This window comes from Agelaius tricolor, unplaced genomic scaffold (assembly GCF_023055355.1).
Source record: "Agelaius tricolor isolate 1412-34295 unplaced genomic scaffold, bAgeTri1.0.p SCAF_1, whole genome shotgun sequence".
Taxonomy (NCBI): Eukaryota; Metazoa; Chordata; class Aves; order Passeriformes; family Icteridae; genus Agelaius; species Agelaius tricolor.
The window spans coordinates 113,553,522-113,572,083 of record NW_027269261.1 but is presented as its reverse complement, the minus strand read 5'-3'; the positions used below and the strand labels follow the sequence as shown (position 1 = coordinate 113,572,083).

The 18,562-nt window shown below is 49.9% G+C and overlaps 1 protein-coding gene across 4 annotated transcripts in view; it reads left to right on the top strand.

Moving 5' to 3' along the window:
• The window catches only part of FZD3 (frizzled class receptor 3), a 78,589-nt gene extending 65,000 nt beyond the window's left edge, over positions 1-13,589 (top strand). The window contains exons 5-8 of one of the 4 annotated variants that reach the window (XR_011682419.1): positions 704-852; positions 1,801-2,034; positions 9,182-12,647; positions 12,881-13,589. Coding sequence is in view for 1 of the 4 variants with exons in the window: in XM_071448013.1 (XP_071304114.1) it covers positions 704-852; positions 1,801-2,034; positions 9,182-9,395 (597 nt within the window). In the remaining 3 variants the exon portion in view is untranslated. Of the gene's footprint in view, positions 1-703; positions 853-1,800; positions 2,035-9,181 lie in introns of all 4 variants that reach the window. The other 3 variants (XR_011682418.1, XR_011682417.1, XM_071448013.1) reach the window with 3 other exon arrangements.
• The last annotated feature ends 4,973 nt before the right edge of the window (positions 13,590-18,562 follow it).

Here is an 18,562-nt window from a genome sequence, read left to right as displayed (position 1 = left end):
TTGCTTTGGAAGTTCTCTCTCCCTGAAGGTTCAGTTTTTGAGCCAGGTTATCAATCCAGAAATCTGCCCCTGGGCGTTTGTTCTGCAGATACCCTACAGACCTTCCTGGAAGGAAAATCTTTGTCTTCTTCTCCAGACAAACCCTTTGGGCATGAAAATATCTGGAAAAATTGATCTTGTGAGGGTTCTCAGGCTCAGCTGATCTCCCTGAAGAGAGAAAGTTTGGCTGGGTTGATAAGAACCAGACACGGGTTGATAAGAACTTGGCCAGAGCCTTGAATTCCCGAGGGAAGGAGTCAGGAAACCCTCCAAGGAACAAAGGATCAGGGTTGACCATCCATGAAGCTTCCCCTGGCATTTTTCCCAAGAGCAGCCCCAGCACCTGGTCCTATGTAGGTTAATCCCATCAAAGGAACGACTCTCTCTGATTTGCAGACTAGAAAATATTTCAGGATTATTCAGGGCACGGACAAAAGAGCAGAGATACAAATAAAGGCCAGGACCTCCCAGCAGCTGAGGCTTTTGTGTGAGGCAGCTCTGGGCCCTGCAGAGCTCTGGTCATGCTCCGTGGAGCCCGGGAACAAAGGAGCCCTGCCCGTGTTTGCTTTGGCTCGGGGCAGGCAGGGATGATTTCAGTGTCCGTACCCATGGCGAGCCAGGATGGGTGGTAGAACCTTCCTTTCCTCTCTCTTTCTCTCTCCAGGTCACTCAGATGAGCCGTCCAGACCTGATTCTGTTCCTCATGAAGTACCTGATGGCGTTGGTGGTTGGGATCCCCTCGGTGTTCTGGGTTGGAAGCAAGAAAACCTGCTTTGAGTGGGCCAGCTTCTTCCACGGGCGCAGGAAAAAGGAGTGAGCACGGATTTTTTACAGATAAACCCTTCCCTTGCTGCCCTGGGCTGGTTTTTCACAGACACAAAGGCAGGAATGGATGGAAAAGTCAACTCAACTTTACAGGACAAAAAATTCCTTATTTCTCCCTAAATATTTGTTTCCAGAATCAAATCTGCATTTGTCCGTCTTCAAAATGTTTTTAACAAGAATTAAGTGTCAAATAAACACTTCATGGTGTTTAGGTGGAATGGAAACTTTTTATTTATAAATGTGCACCCGGCCAGCTGAATCAGAGCTTTAAACTGGAATTAAATGCAGGTTCCTCTCACCGTGGCTGCATTGAAAGCATTTGTCTCTGCTTTTAATCTTCCTTATGCATTGGTGCTGAAGAGCAGCTTGGTGAAGTGACAACAAGAATTTCTTGGAGCTTCTGTAAGGTTGACATTAATTTAGATTAAGGTTGGCATCGATTTAGAGACAATCTGTGTGATCTTGTGGTAGCTGTGGGTAGGTACTTTCCTAATAAATATTTCTGATTTGCTGACTAGAAAATAGTTCAGGGCATGGACAAAAGAGCAGAAATTCCTAATAAATATTAGGATATTTTGTATAAATAAAATTTATAAATACTATAAATATTATAAATTATTATTAAATTATAAAATTTATTAAAATATAAAAGAATTAAAATATAAAATTTATAAATCCTATAAATATTAGGATATTTTATAGGATATATTAGGATATAATGTCCTTTAGGATGTTTTCAAACAGAAAGTTTTTGGTGACTCCTCCATCCTTCAGTGACTTTTGCTCCATCCTTCAAGGATTCAACTGGGCTAAAACAACAGCTAGGGGGCTAAAATACCCACACAGGGACATGATCATGTAAACGACGCTCTTGTTGGCATGATCTCTTTCACACCGCGCTAATTAACGCTGATTAACGCTAATTGCTCCGCTCAGGGTCGTCAACGAGAGCCGCCAGGTGCTGCAGGAGCCGGACTTTGCGCAGTCGCTGCTGAGGGACCCCAACACCCCCATCATCCGCAAATCCAGGGGCACCTCCACGCAGGGCACCTCCACGCACGCCTCGTCCACGCAGCTGGCCGTGCTGGACGAGCAGAGGAGCAAGGCCGGCAGCGTGCACAGCAAAGTCAGCAGCTACCACGGCAGCCTGCACCGCTCGCGGGACGGACGGTACGGGATGGGCACGGGGACGGGGATGGGCATCGGGATGGGGATGGGGATGGGGATGGGGATGGGGATGGGGATGGGCATGGGCATGGGGATGGGGATGGTGATGGGCATGGGGATGGGGATGGGGATGGGCATGGGGATGGGCATGGGGATGGGCATGGGGATGGTGATGGTTGTGGTTATGGTGATGGTGATGGTTATGGTGATGGTGATGGTGACAGTGACGGTGACAGGGATGGTGATGGTGATGGTTGTGATGGTGATGGTGACGGTGATGGTTATGTTGATGGTTATGGTAATGGTGATGGTTATGATTATTCGTTATGGTGATGGTGATGGTGATGGTGATGGTGATGGTGATGATGAAATAACCAGGGCAGGAGATCTTCCTCCTCTTTAAGGCCTTTATTAAAAACCAGCTCGGCTGGGGAGCACTGATGGGTTTTGCACTCACGCCGCCGCTGTTCCCAGGAGCAGCATGGAGGAGGGAAATAGGGCAGGAGATCTCTCTCTCCTTTTTAATGTTTTAATTAAAAGTGATCAGCTTGGGTGGGGAGAACCGACAGGTCCGCGCTCACGCCGCCGCTGCTCCCAGGAGTGACTCAGAGGAGGAGGAAAAGCTCAGCTCTGTCCACTGCTCTGTGGGCATAGCTGGGGGTTCCCTCCTCAAGAGAGCATCAGGAGATTCCCAGTTTTCTGGTCTGACATTCAAGGTCTTCTGTCTAGCTGACATCTTTGAGGTTAGGGTGAGGGGTAAAAAGGGTCTTAGCAGACCCTGGGTTCTGTTCCTCACGTCCAGGCATCACTTTGATTCATCAATTCCGTGTTGGCTCGTTGTTTTTGGGGGTTTTTCTGCTAGATTTGGTGAGGGGTTTCCTCATTTGCTTGCCAACCCCGATGTCCCCTCCTCTTCACCATCCAGGTGCCACCCTCCAGGAAGCAGCAGGGTGCCACTCGACAAAAAGGGAATTCTTAGCCATCAACAACAGGTAGTTAAGGAAAACAACAGGTGATTACAACCACAAACAGTTAGAACTCCACCCTGGCAGCTGCTGGCCCAACCTGTGAACTCTGCAACTTTTTTTTAAAAAATGGGCAGCTTTTGTACTCATAACATTCCTCAGGTCTAGACATCACTTAGATCTCTTAATTCCGTGTTGGCTCGTTGTTTTTAGGGGTTTTGCCTGCTAGGTTTGGTGAGGGGTTTCCTCATTTGCATGCCAACCCCGATGTCACCCCCTCCTCACAGTCCCACCTTCCAGGAGGCAGCAGGGGGATACTCGACAAAGGGGGATTTCTAACCATCAAGAAAAGGTAATTAAAGGAAAACTATTAACAACAGGTGATTACAACATGAAATTATTCACAACAAATAGTTAGAACTCCAACTTGGCAGGAATTGGTTTAACTTGTGAACTCTGCAACCTTTACAAAATGGACAACATTTCTACTCATAACAGTTTGAGCAGAGGGGGCTGCTGAGGAGGGCAGGAGATGGGAAATGGAAAACCCCTCCTGTCCTGGTTGTTATAAATGAGAAGCTTGACTAGGCCAATATTTAAGCAGCAATCAATTTATTAATTAATATAGTAAAGTATGAGCAATACAGTGGCTGGGTACAGTGGGGGAAGTTTTCCCTCCAACTGCCCACCCATAGTTGAGGCTTGCAGGTATTTATAGGGGTACTCATCAGCTTTCTCAGCAGTTTCTATTCCCAATTTTTACTCATCAGCAGTTTCTATTCCCAATTTTTACATCACAGTCCTATACACTATTGTGATTTAGTTTTTCTCAGGATGTTTCACAGAAAAGGAGTATCCCACGTGGTGGTGGTGGTCTGGTTTCCAAAAGAAGGAAGGAGTATCCCATCTGGTGAGGTCCAGCTCTCCAGATGTGGGTCCAACTTTTGATTGCAAGGACTGTAAATCTCATACCAGTGATGTCCAGCTTCCCTTGGCCGAAACCATAAATCCTTGAGTTGATGTTCATCTTCCTTTCTCAAGCTGCTTTTCTCTGTTTTGTTAAGGCATGAGATAAGCATGTTTCCTTTTTCTATATTCTAAAGCTATAGTTTCAAAAGACCCTTTCTACAAGCAATATTCTAAAATTATACTTCAAAAGCTTATTATTGCAAAACTCTTTAAGGCTTAGCTACAAGCAGCAAGTTCCTGTCAAAAAGCAACATCCTCAAAGCTTTAATTCAAATGCTCCTAAATCAACTTAAGACTTATAAAGGTTAATTGTGAACAAAGGATAGGTTCAAAGGCCTTCTTCCATGCTTTATTTTCTCAGTTATTATTAGAAATTGTCTTTATAACTGTCCCATGGTTGGTTTCCACCCATTTCACAATTACAAATGCCCACGTTGCCTCTATGTACCTGACACCAAACACAGCTTTGTATTTCACATGGTTTAGGGCAAATTTGGGAGAAAACCTCCAAAAGGGGGCCTCTCCAGAAAGCAAACCCACACGGCCCCTCCTCCCAATCAAGGAAGGATTCCTTGGAGAGAAGTGGAAAGAACCTGTTTATTTAACAGGCACAGCACCCCCCAGCACACCAAATGAACAATACCGGGTGGCACCACTCTGTCAGCGCTCTGACAAAGATGACCAATTCAGAAAGTCTCTCCTGGGGGTGGTCACTCTGTTATCAGTCCCTCTGGCGCTGGGGCAGCTGCTGCAGCCACAAGGTGCAAACTCTGAGTGTTTCCCAGGTCCCAGTCTGGAGCAGGTTTGAGTGGTTCCAAAAAAGGAAAGGAAAAACAGTCCAGGGAAAAATTCGGACTGCTTAGCTAAACTAACTAATGAGCAGGAGCCAAAAGCAGGAGCAAAGCAGAAGCAAGAGCAGAGCAAAAAGCCAAGCAAAAATCAAAAGCCTCCCTACGTACAGCCCTGTCTGTGTGTCCCCCCCAGCCGTGGGGGAGCGGCTGATAACAAAACCAAAACAAAACTTTCACTCTTCAGAGCCAGTCTTGAAGGCACAGAACAAAATATCCAGCATGAACAGAACACACAAATGGGGGTACAAGCATCATAACGACACCCTAGGACACCTCCCCACAAATTATTATAATTTTGAAATTTAGGGTCTCTCAGGTAAAGATATGGGAGCAGGAATAACAGTTCTTTACTAGGAAAATAAAAAAAAAAAAAAAAAACAAACAGCCAAGCAATGCAGTAAAACAAAACAACACTGGCAGAGTCAGAATAATCCAACCTGACACCCTGTCAGGGTATGTGGTATTTTCAGGGTCCCCTGTTGTGGGGAGGAAAGATGAATTCTAAGAACTCCATGTTCTTAGAAGGCAAAATTATATTATATTATATTATATTATATTATATTATATTATATTATATTATATTATATTATATTATATTATATTATATTATATTATATTATATTATATTATATTATATTATATTATCTATACTAAAGAATAGAGAAAGGATACTTAGAGAAGGCTTAACAAGATATTAATTAACAACTTGTGACTCGCCAGAGTCCCAACACATCTGATGGTGATTGGTCATTAAGTCAAAGCAATTCACATGAAACCAATCAAACAATGACCAGCTGGCAAACAATGTCCAAACCACATTCCAAAGCAGCAAAACACAGGAGAAGCAAATCAGGTCATTATTGTTTTCATTTTTCTCCGAGGCTTCTCAGCTTCCCAGGAGAAGAAATCCTGGCGAGGGGATTTTTCAGAAGATGCGACAGTGACACAGGGTGGTGGCAGCAGTCCCTAAATGGGGACTAAACGGTGTCTCAGCCCTCCTGCAGTGCCAGCTGTGGTTCTGCTGGAGCAGGGATCCTGGAGAAGGGTGGAGTTTTCCTCTGAAGGTGCAGGGGTGCTGTAGATGGGCCTGGTCCTCCTCTGGGAATGCAGTGGGAAAGGGCTGATCTTAGGAATGCAGTGGAGAAGGCTGCCCTGGTGTCCCAAAACCTCAGATTGTATCCAGGTAGGAATGCTCGGCTCCTCCCCTTGGGTGGAGCATCTCTCCATGGGATGATGATGGAATTTTATCAGCCATGCAGTGACACTCGCTGGCCATTAACAGAAGATAATTAATAATTAATGGCTCATTAACAGAAGAGATCTCCTGGAGGGATGATTGGTTGTGGAAGAGATAAAGAAAACTGCCCGATAAACAGGAGATAACTGCCCCACCTCTGACAGATGGCAATCAGAACAGACACTTACCTGGCAATCCAGGATAGGGCCTCCAAAAATCTGGGGCGTTATGGATGGTTTGGGAAGGGATCTCAAAGATCTCATTCCACCTCCCTGGGACACTTTGCACTGTCCCAGGTTGCTCCAAGCCCTGTCCAGCCTCAGACAATTCCAGATGTGGGAGTCCACAACCTCCCTGGGTAAATCTTGGGATTGGACAGGCCCCTCCCTTCCAGCCAGACACGTGGCCATAATTCTGCTAAATTTCGATGTCCTGGTGCATCTCCTCTCCGTGTCAGTGTCTGGACTGGAAAGAGAGAAAATGCCCTGATATTTTCAGAGTGTGTGCTGGTCTTGGTGAGCTAATTCCACAGCAGGGCTGTGTCCAGCGCTGGTTTCAGGCACAGGAGCGCTCTGTGTTCCATCGTGTGGGAAAACAGAGCTGCCCAAGGTCAGCTCAGCACTTTGCTGGCTGCTTTTGTCCCTGTGGCAGTCGATTTTTTGTCTGTCAATACTCCTGGCCCTGCCGAAGTAAACAAGGGCACGGGTTTGAGTTGAGGTGGAGCTAAGGTTTCCAGGGTAATTAATCACCGAGCGTTTCACTCCCCTGATTACCAATAGCAGCCAGCCTGGAGCGAGACCCATTGTGAGGAGCTGAAACGCTTTGCCCAGGGCTGTGGGATTGGGGCAGGGAATGTCTCTCCTCACTCAGAGCTCTATTTACATTCCTCCAGCAGCTCGCTTGTGAAAAACGCCATTTGCTTGTTTTTAAAATTCTTAAAGTTTAATAGTAATAAAATGATTATAAAAATAGTAATGAATAAAAATAGTAATACAATTAGAGTAATAATAATTTGGACAAATTGAATTAGGACAATATGAGACAATAGAGACAAAGAGTTATGGACGTCCGGGTACCTTTTCTGGGCAGCACGAGTCGGAAAAAGGACACACATTAACAAAGGATTAACCCTTAAAAACAATAACCTATTGCATATTCATACACCTCATACATGATGCATAAATTCCATTCAAACACAGGATTCTGTTTGGTCATTGTCAACGTCTTCTTCTGAATCCTAACAGTGCCTTCGAGGTGGGAAGAAGTTCATTTCTTCTGATAAGAGGGCAATAAATTCTTTTTCTCTGAAAGATTCAGGTGTCCTGTGGCTGCTATCTCACTGTGAGTCCTTTAAAAAAGTGTCCTACATTAAACCCGACTGCCTGGTGGTCTGATCTTGCCCCCGAGCAGGCAGCAGGGGCTGGGATAGCTCAGTCCCTCCCAGGACACCGTGTCCAAACACCCGGGCCGCTCGTAGCCGTGGTTACCTTAGCAAGCCTCGTGGATTTCAGCTCTCTAGTGATTATCAGCTCTCTTAGGATCCCAGCTCTTTGCTTGCTAAGGCGCCAGACGCGAGAGAGGAGAAGAAAAATCATCCTGGTGTTCCACGGCGAGGGTTTATTGAGGGGTCTGTGAGGGGTTCCAGTGATGGCTTTTCCTCTCCCAAATGGGCTAAACCAGCCCCTTTTTATAGGGTACAAGGGGATCCAAACTTGTCCAACAGCAGGGGTTAAGGGAAAGTGACCTGTGGGGTTACAGAGATAAGCTGGGGTCCAAAGGGCGGAAGACAGGAGATTATTTTGCTATTTCATCATGACTCAGCAATTCCTATTGTGGGAATCCACAAAATCAGAGAGTTTTGGGAAAGCTGCAAAAGGCAGCTCAGAAACAGCAGAACTGTGATTAGAGCTAAGCAGCAGCCATGAGATTGGTCAGCAGAAAAATTATTTAAAAAGTAGAAAAGCAAGGACAAATAGAACGATGGTCTGTGTATTAACGCTTGTCTAGAAAAACTCCCTAAGCTACAGAAAAGTTTTTCTAGCAAGATATTAGGAAGTTTGAAGCTTAATAATGGAGCTCTGTGCATTGTGTTTTAAGGCTTACAAGTAGGTATTGTATTTGAAATAAGCAAGCACTGTTTTAACCAAAGGTACCTGTGCTCACAGTGGTTGGATGGAACTGCTGTCAATATAGAATATATACTATACAGATATAAATACTGTCAGTGTGCTTTTGCTTTGTGTGATTGGTCAAAAAACCTATAAAGTGAGTTGTGACATTAAGTTCTGGGTCACTGCCTGGGATGTGAGCTGGTGGCATCATCTTCCCATTGTCATAACCATGGAATGAGACTGATGCTGGAAAATAAAAGAGCTCAAGGCACGTTCCACATCAGTCCCATCCTGTTTGTGATTTGTACAGAGACCCCAGCTGGTGATACTATTGTTAAGCCTTGGGCCTCCATGCAGCCCTAGCCAACTCCATGGAGCCTGCTACATTACATAGTGTCATTTCTATTTTAACGTTTTTTATAACTTAAAACTATATTTAACACAGTACTTAAGAGAATGAATCCAGCATTGCTTTCTAACACAACACACATAACATTCATTTGAATATTTACGAAAAGCCAATCATAAAATACATGTATTTTTAATATCTCTGGTGATCATTCCCCTGTGTTTCCCTCAATCAGGTGCACTCCCTGCACCTACAGGGGCGTGGAGGAACGGCTACCTCAGGGCAGCATGTCGTGACCGACCGACCACTCGCACTGCTTAAGAGAATTAACCCAGCATTGCTTTCTAACACAACACCCATAACATTCACTTGAATATTTACAAAAAGCCAATCATAAAATCCATGCATTTTTCATATCTCTGGTGATCATCCCCCTGTGTTTCCCTCAATCAGGTGCACTCCCTGCACCTACAGGGGCGTGGAGGAACGGCTACCTCAGGGCAGCATGTCGCGACTGACCGACCACTCGCACTGCTTAAGAGAATTAACCCAGCATTGCTTTCTAACGCAACACACATAACATTCACTTGAATATTTATGAAAAGCCAATCATAAGATCCATGCATTTTTCACATGGCTGATGATCACTCTGCGTTTCCCTCAACCAGGTACACTCCCTGCAGCTACAGGGGCGTGGAGGAACGACTACCTCACGGCAGCATGTCGCGACTGACCGACCACTCGCGGCACAGCAGCTGCCACCGGCTGAACGAGCAGTCGCGGCACAGCAGCGTCAGGGACCTCAGCAGCAACCCAATGACACACATCACCCACGGCACCAGCATGAACCGCGTCATCGAGGAGGATGGCACCAGCGCCTGACCTTCCTCAGCCCGCTGACAGCGCCCAGAGTCATCCTCGGCCTCAGCCGGGCTCGGCTTCTCTGCGTGGGATTGAGCCACGGAGTAAAAAGCTGGTGGTGTGCTCCGAACCTCTCTGGAGGTAATTATTTATTTGAGAACTGCTCCTCGTCGGACACGACTGCTGAATTTCTTATTCTCTGTGGAAAACAATCTCCCCCTTCCTTCCCTCTCCCTCTCTGTGTCCCTCCTTCCGTGGGCTCGGCCCCAAAATCTCGGTGTCGATGTCGGGGTGGTGCTGGGAGTTGTTCTGATGAGACTCCAGGGAACTCTTGATGGTTGAAGGAATCCCCCCGTGCACCTCCCTGCAGGGGACACGCCCAGCGCTGCCTGAGGGACATTCCTGCCAGCTGGCAGCAGTTTTGGTGACACTGGGAACGCCACAGGAACGAAAGGAAGCTCCTCTGAGGATCACCAGCTCCTCCCAGAGCTGTCCAGGCTCAGTTGGCCACAAGGTGGGGGGAAGAGAGAGGCAGGGAAGAGCGATTTTTTTATAACTTGGATTGTCCTTGCTTTTTTACAAAAGACTATTTAAATTTTCTACTCGTTTACAATTTCTGTAGGAAGAGATGGGTTTTAAAAGCAGTTATCTAGATAAAATTCAGCCATTTATTTTTTAGTCATGTACAAAAGCTGAGATTGCCTGTTCCTGATCTATTTAAAAAAAAAATATCATAGGAATGCTGAATTTGTGCCCCAAGCAGGAATGTAGAGCCCGTCCCTACAGCCAGAGCTGAGCCTGTTTACAAACCCCAGCACCTGAGGCCAGAGGGACCAGAGGAGTTTATTCAAGGGGGCCCCACCTTCCTTGTGATGTCAGGGCTGGTTTGGGGAGGATTCTCTGTGCTGAGCAAGAATTCAGAGATGGGTGGGAGAAACTGAGGCAGGAGCTGTCCCCAGGTGGGGAAAAGGAGGATGTGGCAGCTGGAAGCCCAGGGCATTCCTTGAGGAGGAGACAGGATCCCCAGTTCAGGGATCTTGGGTACAGATCTGCCTCTGCTGTGGTTGTTTCCATCCCCTTCTGTAGATTCGTGGCAGGGAATTCTCAGTTTGGGCTTTTTTTGAGTGGAAAGGATCCCTTAGGATACACTGGAGGCAGAAGTCAAGGTTGGTGCTGGAGATCTTCTGGAGCATCTTCTGTGGAGATTGATCCCGCACAGGGAAACTCTGCTGGCTGCAAACCTACCTCGGTAATCCCTGCTGGGAAACAAATCCTTATTTCTGCATTGTTCTTCCATAATTCCCTCCCTGACCTGCTGGAGGCACGTTGAGAAACCTTTGTGCACCAACCCCGGGGCAGGAGCTGCTCCACAATTAACTCATGTTAATTGCAGCTCATAACCTGTGTGCTGTGGAATCAAAGGCTCCCAGATTTATCCCAAATCGTCCCTCTTGCTTCCAGCGGGTCGGGAGGAGAGGGCAAATGGAGCCCAGCATGGAATAACAAAGCTCTTTGTTGTCAGCCCCCAGGGCCCTGGGGCAGAGCAGGCTCTGCTGTGCCTGTTTGCTCAGCAAACAGCCCTGGGGCCAGCCCAGGGATAGTCCTGGCCTAAGGATAGTCCCGGCCCAGGGATAACTGTCCACATCCAAAGCTGTGGAAAAATCCTTTGGAGTGACTTAAACTGGAGAAGCTGCGACTCCCTGGAAGCCCCAAGGGTGGAACCTTTGCTGTTTTCAAATCCAGCTCCTCCTGACTCACTGCCTCAAAGGGTGATCTGGTAGAAATCTGGATAAGCTGAGTTTTCCGAAACACTGGAACTGAACTACATAAGCTCAAGGGTTTACGTTGATCCTCTTGGCTCAACTTCCAGTATTTTTTTTAATAAATTATAGCAATGCTTTGACTTGTTTAGAAACAGGGAGAGGAGCACTCTTGGAGCTTGGAGAAGGATCCTGCTGGAAATGTTGTTAATTTGTGCGGCTCAGTCCCAGTCCTGCTTCCAGATGGGAATATCTGAGCCATTCCTTGCTGATCCTAAAGGGACAGGCTCCTGTCACCCCAGAGAGGAGATTAAACTCAGACTGGGGCTCTGGCTGGGATTTGTGCCTCCCTGCCCCCTCCCTTCTACCTTCACCACCTGAGCCAGCAGCAGCAGGCTGTGCTCTCCTGGCAGAGCATTCCTCCCGGGAAGAGAGGAATTCCTCCCTCACCCATGGAACAGTGCCCCAGCTCTGCTGCAGTTCCCCAGCCGGGGCTCACAAGGCTGCAGCTCCCAAATCATCGTGTGCAGGGGCTCTGAAGTGCATCCCAGCTGGAACGTGGCCCCAGCAGCATCTCAGGCAGGGGCAGCAGGGGTGGTTTTGGGGTGCTTTCCTGCCGGGTGCCTGGTCTGTGGGATTGGTGCCAAGCTTTAAATTCCCCCCGAGCTGAAAGCCCTGGCCAGGAGGGCATTCCTGGAATCCCCGAGGTGCTCTGGGCTCCCTGCATGTCCCTGCAGCTGAGCAGCTCCTCGTGGGGCCCCTGCAGCCACCAACAGCTGGATCCTCTCTCCAGGCAGCAGGCAGGGGAGCTGGACAGGGCCTGGCTTCCCCAGCTCACCCCAAACTTCATCCCTGTTCCTCCCACGCACACAATGGCTGCAGCCCCAAAACTCTGCTCTGTGCAATTGCTCCATCGAAGCTTCCTGTAAAATGCATGGCTCCTCATTCCCAGTGTTCCCAGGGATCTCCTGCTTTACCAACCCAACTGCACTGACAACACACCCCCCCTGAGTTTGTGGTGTTCCTTCTTTCTTAACCCCTTCAGCTCCTGTGAAATATCCCACATCAGAGCTGCGGTCCCGTTGCATGGAAGAGGCTGCTGCTCTTTTTGGAAGCATAAACAACCCAGCAGCAGCAGCAGCAGCAAACAGCCACGTTTGGGTGTCAGTGTGTTTGTGTTCTCCCTTTTCTTCCAGCTCACACCCAGATTTGGTGCTGGCAGCTTTAAGCTCTGGGAGGGTCTGGTAAGCACAGGGTGGCACTGGGAGCTGAAATCCGGTCACAGCCAAATCCAGCACTGCTCACGAGTGGTTCCAGCAAGGAGGGAAGGGAAAATCCCTCAGGAAGGGCTCAAGGATGAGAGCCAGGCCAGCCTAGAGCAGTGCCCACAAGGAGGGAAGGGAAAATCCCTCAGGAAGGGCAGGCACAAGGATGAGAGCCAGACCAGTCTAGAGCAGTGCCCACAGGAAGGGAAGGGAAAATCCCTCAGGAAGAGCCAGACCAGCCTAGAGCAGTGCCCACAAGGAGGGAAGAGAAAATCCCTTAGGAAGAGCCAGGCCAGCCTAGAGCAGGGCCCACAAGGAGGGGAGGGAAAATCCCTCAGGAAGGGCACAAGGAGAGCAGTGCCCACAAGGAGGGAAGAGAAAATCCCTCAGGAAGGGCACAAGGATGAGAACCAGACCACTCTAGAGCAGTGCCCACAGGAAGGGAAAATCCCTCAGGAAGAGCCAGGCCAGCCTAGAGCAGTGCCCACAAGGAGGGAAAGGAAAATCCCTCAGGAAGGGCATAAGGAGAGCAGTGCCCACAGGAAGGGAAGGGAAAATCCCTCAGGAAGAGCCAGGCCAGCCTAGAGCAGGGCCCACCCTTCAGCGGAGCCGATGCTCCAGCCCAGCTGCAGGGCACTGAGGATCCCAGAAAGCAGCAGGGAGCTCCCTCCCTCTGTGTGGTGAACCCAGGGCACGGAGCAGAGCACAGGAGACATCCCCAGGTGCTCCTTGAGCAGCAGGATGTCCAGATGAATGTGAAGCTTTACCCCTATCCCCTCGTGCTTCTTTCCTAACGGGATCAGGATTGATTTTCCCCCCAGGCGCGGCGTTTTCCCGGTTTTTGCTCCGTGCATGGGGAGCTCGGTGCATGTACCGCTCTGGCAGCCCTTCCCAGGCACTCCGGTGTCAGGTGTCCGTGTTGTGACGACGCCCAGCTCCTCAGGAGACGGGAAGGAGCTCCCAGGAGATTTTTACGTCTTGAAATGTGTGGGGCAGTCCCTGCCCGTGGCTGACCCCGCTTGCACTCGGCTCTCGGTAGACTTGTTTACAGTAGTCCAGTGTCGGTTTTGTAACGTTTAATTTTTAGCACTTTAACTGTGAGTGTACAAATTGGTTCCCTTGTAGTTGGTGTACATTTTCATTTTAGACCTTTGGAAGTTTTTAATAAAACAATGGAAAAACTCTGGCAACAGATTTTCAATTCTTCTCCCGTGGGTGTAATCCTACCCCCATTAAAAAACCCAATTCAGCAGCAGTTGAGATATAAAGGTTAAAGAATTAAATATCAGATTTTACTCTGGCCAGCAGCTCTGTGAATTTGAAGAAAGACTTTCTAGACTTAATCTCCCCCCAACATCTGCACTCGTGGACGCCGGGCACCCTTCCAGCAAACACAAAGCTCTCGGCAGATCTCTGGCTCTGGGTTGCTCCGCCCTTTTACAAGAACAGACCACTCCAACCACCGGCGTTTCACAGCAGAGAGGAGCAAACAGGTTTGGGAACAGCAATGCCAGGGATGTTTGGGGGGTTTTGTTGCCAAATCCAAGCTGAGGACGGGATGAGTGATTTATCTGAAGGAGCTGTCTGGCATTTGGGCGGATACGTGGTTGTTTTGGGTTGGAAGCCGTATGCTGAGTCTTGCAGGGCTGCTGATAAAATAACTCCTCTCACTAATTACTGCTGCTGGTTTAGGTCTCCTTAGAGGAATAGTTCAGGGATGAAACTTCAGGAGCTGCTGCTCTGCTCCATCTGCCCTGTTGTGGGTTGTGAGTGACCAGCTCTGCAGTCAAGCAGCCAAAGATGGGATCTCTTGCAGCCAAGGGGGATTCCCACTGCTCCTAAACCCAGCAGGGAGCTCTCAGCGTTTGTCTCCCCTCCGTGGGGCATTGCCGGGTCCCAGAGGGGTTAATACAGGGCTGGGGAGGACACGGAGTCACCTGGAGCTTGTTTGGCCCTCCCAAGGTGGTTTAAGGAGCTGCAGGTGAGGGAGGTGGGAGGAGCATGGAAAAAGAGGAGCTGGAGGAGGCCGAGGTCAGTTCAGACCCCCAGGCTGGGATTAGGGGTGGGGGTGTTTTAATCACGATCACATTCCTGACCCTCTTTAACACCCCGTTGCAGTTTTGGGGCCAGCTTTATCTCTCAGCTCTGCCAGCTCCTGCCCCTGTTGTCATTTTTTCCCCAGTTTGAAGGGAGAAGAGCATCTGGCAATGCACTAATCCTAAAGGCAACAAAATCACTGAATCATGGAATGGTTTGGGTGGGAAGGGACCTTAAATTGATCTTGTTCCCCTGCCATGGGCAGGGACACCTTCCACTGTCCCAGGGTGCTCCCAGCCCTGTCCAGCCTGGCCTTGGACGCCTCCAGGGATCCAGGGGCAGCCACAGCTGCTCTGGGCACCCCGTGCCAGGGCCTCACCACCCTCACAGGGGAGAATTTTTTCCTCATATCCAATCTGAACCTACTCCAAGAAATCACTGGTAACAAAAGGCTGGAACAAAACAGGTGGAAATAGAAGGACTGTTTTATAAGAAGTCACTTTTAGGAGTTATCTCGAGCTCAGAGCTCCAGCCCAGTGGGATAAAGCCGCCGTCCCTGGAGCGTGACCGGCTGGGATCCAACGCCCTCGGCTGCCGGTCGGACTGGTTTTTATGATAACACTCCAGACACCTTGGATTGATATTCAGGCTCCAGTTTCAGTGCCTGCACCTGTGTGCCACCTCTGCCCTGCACCCACATCCTGCTGCTGGTGCCCCACTGCATCTCCTGCTCCCCCTTCATCCCACAGGGACATCCCAGGTGGGGAAAGCTGCTTTCTCCTCACCCATCTCCTTGAGTTTGGGTTTTATGAGATTCCCCCTTCCCCTTTGCTTCCTGTCCCCATTTACTGCCTCCACACACACCCCCTGCAGCATTTCAAAGCCTCTCCATCCCAGGAGCTGGCTTAAAATATTTCCAGGGTCTCCCAGGAGAGTGCTGCATGAATGCTCAGCAACTTGGAGCTATCCTGATGCCTGAAATGGTGGGAAAGCTGAAGAAGGATGGATCTGCAGTGCCAAATGGTTGCCAGCCTCTTCCCAAGCTGCTGTAATGCAATACTTTAAATATAAATATGTTCATAATCCTGTTTGGTGCAGACATATCCTCCACTGCTTCCTGTTCAGTGCTGGTGCAAAGGGTTCCTGCCTTTGGGAGAACGTGCTGAAAAAATCCCTTAAGGCCCTGAATTGCAACATAATCCAGCTCCAAATCCCACCTGGAATCTGCCAGAAGGGACGAGCCCCGACATTCCCCCACCGATGCCTTCAAAGCCCTCTGATCTGTAAGGCTCAGCCCCTGCCAAAAGACACAGAACATCTGTTTGGCTGCAGAAAGGGGGGTTAGGGAAAAGTTAACTTGTTCCTCAGCTTTAATTTTTGGGAGGCAAGCAGCTCCCAAGTTGTCCTTTGCAGGGTGGGTTTGGGGCTTTCTTGGTGGTCCCCAAACTCTGAGGATGAGGTGCCCTTGCGGACGATGGCACCAATGCAGAGAGGGAGCAGAGCCATCGATGTGCTGGTTCCTGGAAGAGAATAAAATCTGGGGCTAAGCAAGAGTTTGGACTTCTAGTGATGAGAGGAAACGCCCTCAAGCTATGCCAGGGGAGATTCGGGTTGGACATCAGGAGCAATTTCCTGACAGAAAACACTGGAGGGGCTGCCAGGGAGGTGGCGGAGTCCCTATGGGATCAGTAAAAACTTGCACTCAATGATCTCAGAGGTCTTTTCCTACTTAAACGATTCTGTGAAAACCAGAAACCACCTTTAGTTTTCAACTCTTTTTCTCCACTTGAAATGTTTCTCCCTAAAAGCAATCCCGAAGAACCTGCTCGTTCCACAAAAACTCCTGGCTCTTCCCTGCCTGGGTGACCCGACCTTGGCAGCAGCGCCGCTCGGGCAGGTGAAGGGTTAACCCCGGTCTTTGGGAGCCTTGAACTGCGAGCAAAGCTCCCGGATCCTGCCAGAGCTCGTTAGTCCGGGAGCGGGGAGAAGGGACAGGGCGCTAATTGGAGCGACGGCCTCCAGAGCTGTGAGAAATTAGCGGCGGCACAATGAGGAGGTGCCGGCCGTTAACAGGTGCCGGGTCACCCCCGGGCGCCCCAAAAACACTGACCCCTGTCACTCACTGCCCGTGACCCTCCCGACCTGTCCGCGGGACTCTGCTCCCTCCAGCTGCTGGGGAGGGATTTCCATCCCCGAGCGGAGCAGCTGCTGCTGGAAAAGCTGTGACTGGCAGGAATGAAAATGTTTTGGTTTTCGCTGGAAGCCCGGGAGGGAGGAGCCCCGGCGGTGACAGTGGGTGTTACAGGGACATCTCCGTTCCTGCCTCGAGCAGCCGTAAATCTTAAATCGAATTCCCAATGCTGCTCCTGCCCCAGACCCTCCCGGGGCTTTGCATCAGTCAGAGAAGTCGGATCAGGGGCGGTGCAGGGGCAGAAAAAGCTGCACCGTCCCACGAGATCATGTGCCCAATACTGACTCAAGCAGCTCCTGGCATCGGGAGAGCCCCTTCTCCTCCTCCTCCTCCTCCTCTGCTCCCACTGTAATCAGAGCTCCTTGGACAACAATTGTTCCCCCTGCATCCCGTTTTCCCAGGGATGAGCCATCCTTCAATGCTTTTCCTCCATCCTGGGACAGGGGGGGATTGGGGTCCTTTGAAAGAGCTCTTGGAGCAGCGGGGAGGATGTTCTGCTGTGCAGGGATGGAGGGATGCTCGTTCAGGTGAGGAATTGGTGCTTGGGATGCTCGCAGAATCCTCCAGTGGTTCGAGCTGGGAGATTTGGGAGGATGTGGGAGAAGGCACGAGGTTGATGCAGGGCAGTGCCCCACATCTGCCCTTGGGGCAGTTTGGCAGGATCCGCCGCAGCTTTTCCACCCAAACCGCGGGGCAGAAACCCCCGCGCTACCCTGGAAGAGGAAAATCCCCAGGGAAACGCGCGGGGTCACCCCCGCCTGTGTGAGCGTGAGCTTGGGACACCGAGCACAGCATGGGGAGCCCACGGGGGCTCCTTCCTTAGGGCCAGGACGGCTGCGGAGATCCAGCCCAGAGAAGCGACGTCCCCAGAGGAACAGAGGGGATTTTTAAGGCAACAGTGCCACCCTGCGCACCGCGCGAGCCCTGGGCTCCCGGTGCCACCGGCGGCACGAGTGACACGGAGGGATGGCACGCAGGGTCACAGACATGCTTTATGAAAAATCTTTCCTTAGGATTTTTTTTCTCCTGAGAAGCTGGGAGGCCTCAGAAACAAAATGTAAACAATGGTTATCTGCTGCTGTGGAATGCAACAGGTGCATCTGGGATTGGTCCATGTGGCTGTTTCTAATTAATGGCCAATCACAGCTGTCTGGACTGTCTGGGTCAGTCACAAGCCTTTGTTATCATCCCTTTTCTATTCTTAGCCACCCTTCTGATGAAATCCTTGCTTCTATTCTTTTAGTATAGTTTTAATATAATATATATCATAAAATAAGAAATCAAGCCTTCTGAAACATGGAGTCAACATTCTCATCTCTTCCCTCATCCTGGGACCCCTGTGAACACCAGCACACACGCAGGAAGGTGGGGTGGTGGCACTGGGGACCGGCACTCGGCGTGGGGATACATCCATGGATACGGCAGGGAAAGGGTGGCATTCCCGTGCGAGTCACTCCATCCCACTGCAGCTGGGATCCTGCAGAGGCCAGAAATTCCCCTACAAATGTGGTTTGTAGGGACACTGTGAGAGAGCTGGAGAATCATGGAACGTGCAGAAATCACATCAAACCCGGCGCTTCCTGGAGCTTCGTACTCGTTTATGCTTTTCCCAACTTTTCTGGTGCCCTGCAGTGCCTGGGCTGCAGGGTCCCCTCCTCTGCTCCATGTCCTGCCCTGGGGGGAGATGTGGGGGACAGCCACGGCCGTGTGACCCTGCAGGAGGAGTCCCGTGTCCTTTCCTCTGAGCGCCGGGCCAGACCAGCACCACCCGGGAGAAACCCCCCGTGGGCATCTGGGACAATTCAATTGTCACAAATTGGCCTCTAGGAGGGCTGGGGGAAAGCAATTCTTTTGTGCATGGGTGGCTGGTGTCTCCCACCACCCCAGAGATCAGCAAGAGCCCTGTGGGTGTCACCAGGGACACGAGGGAGCCTC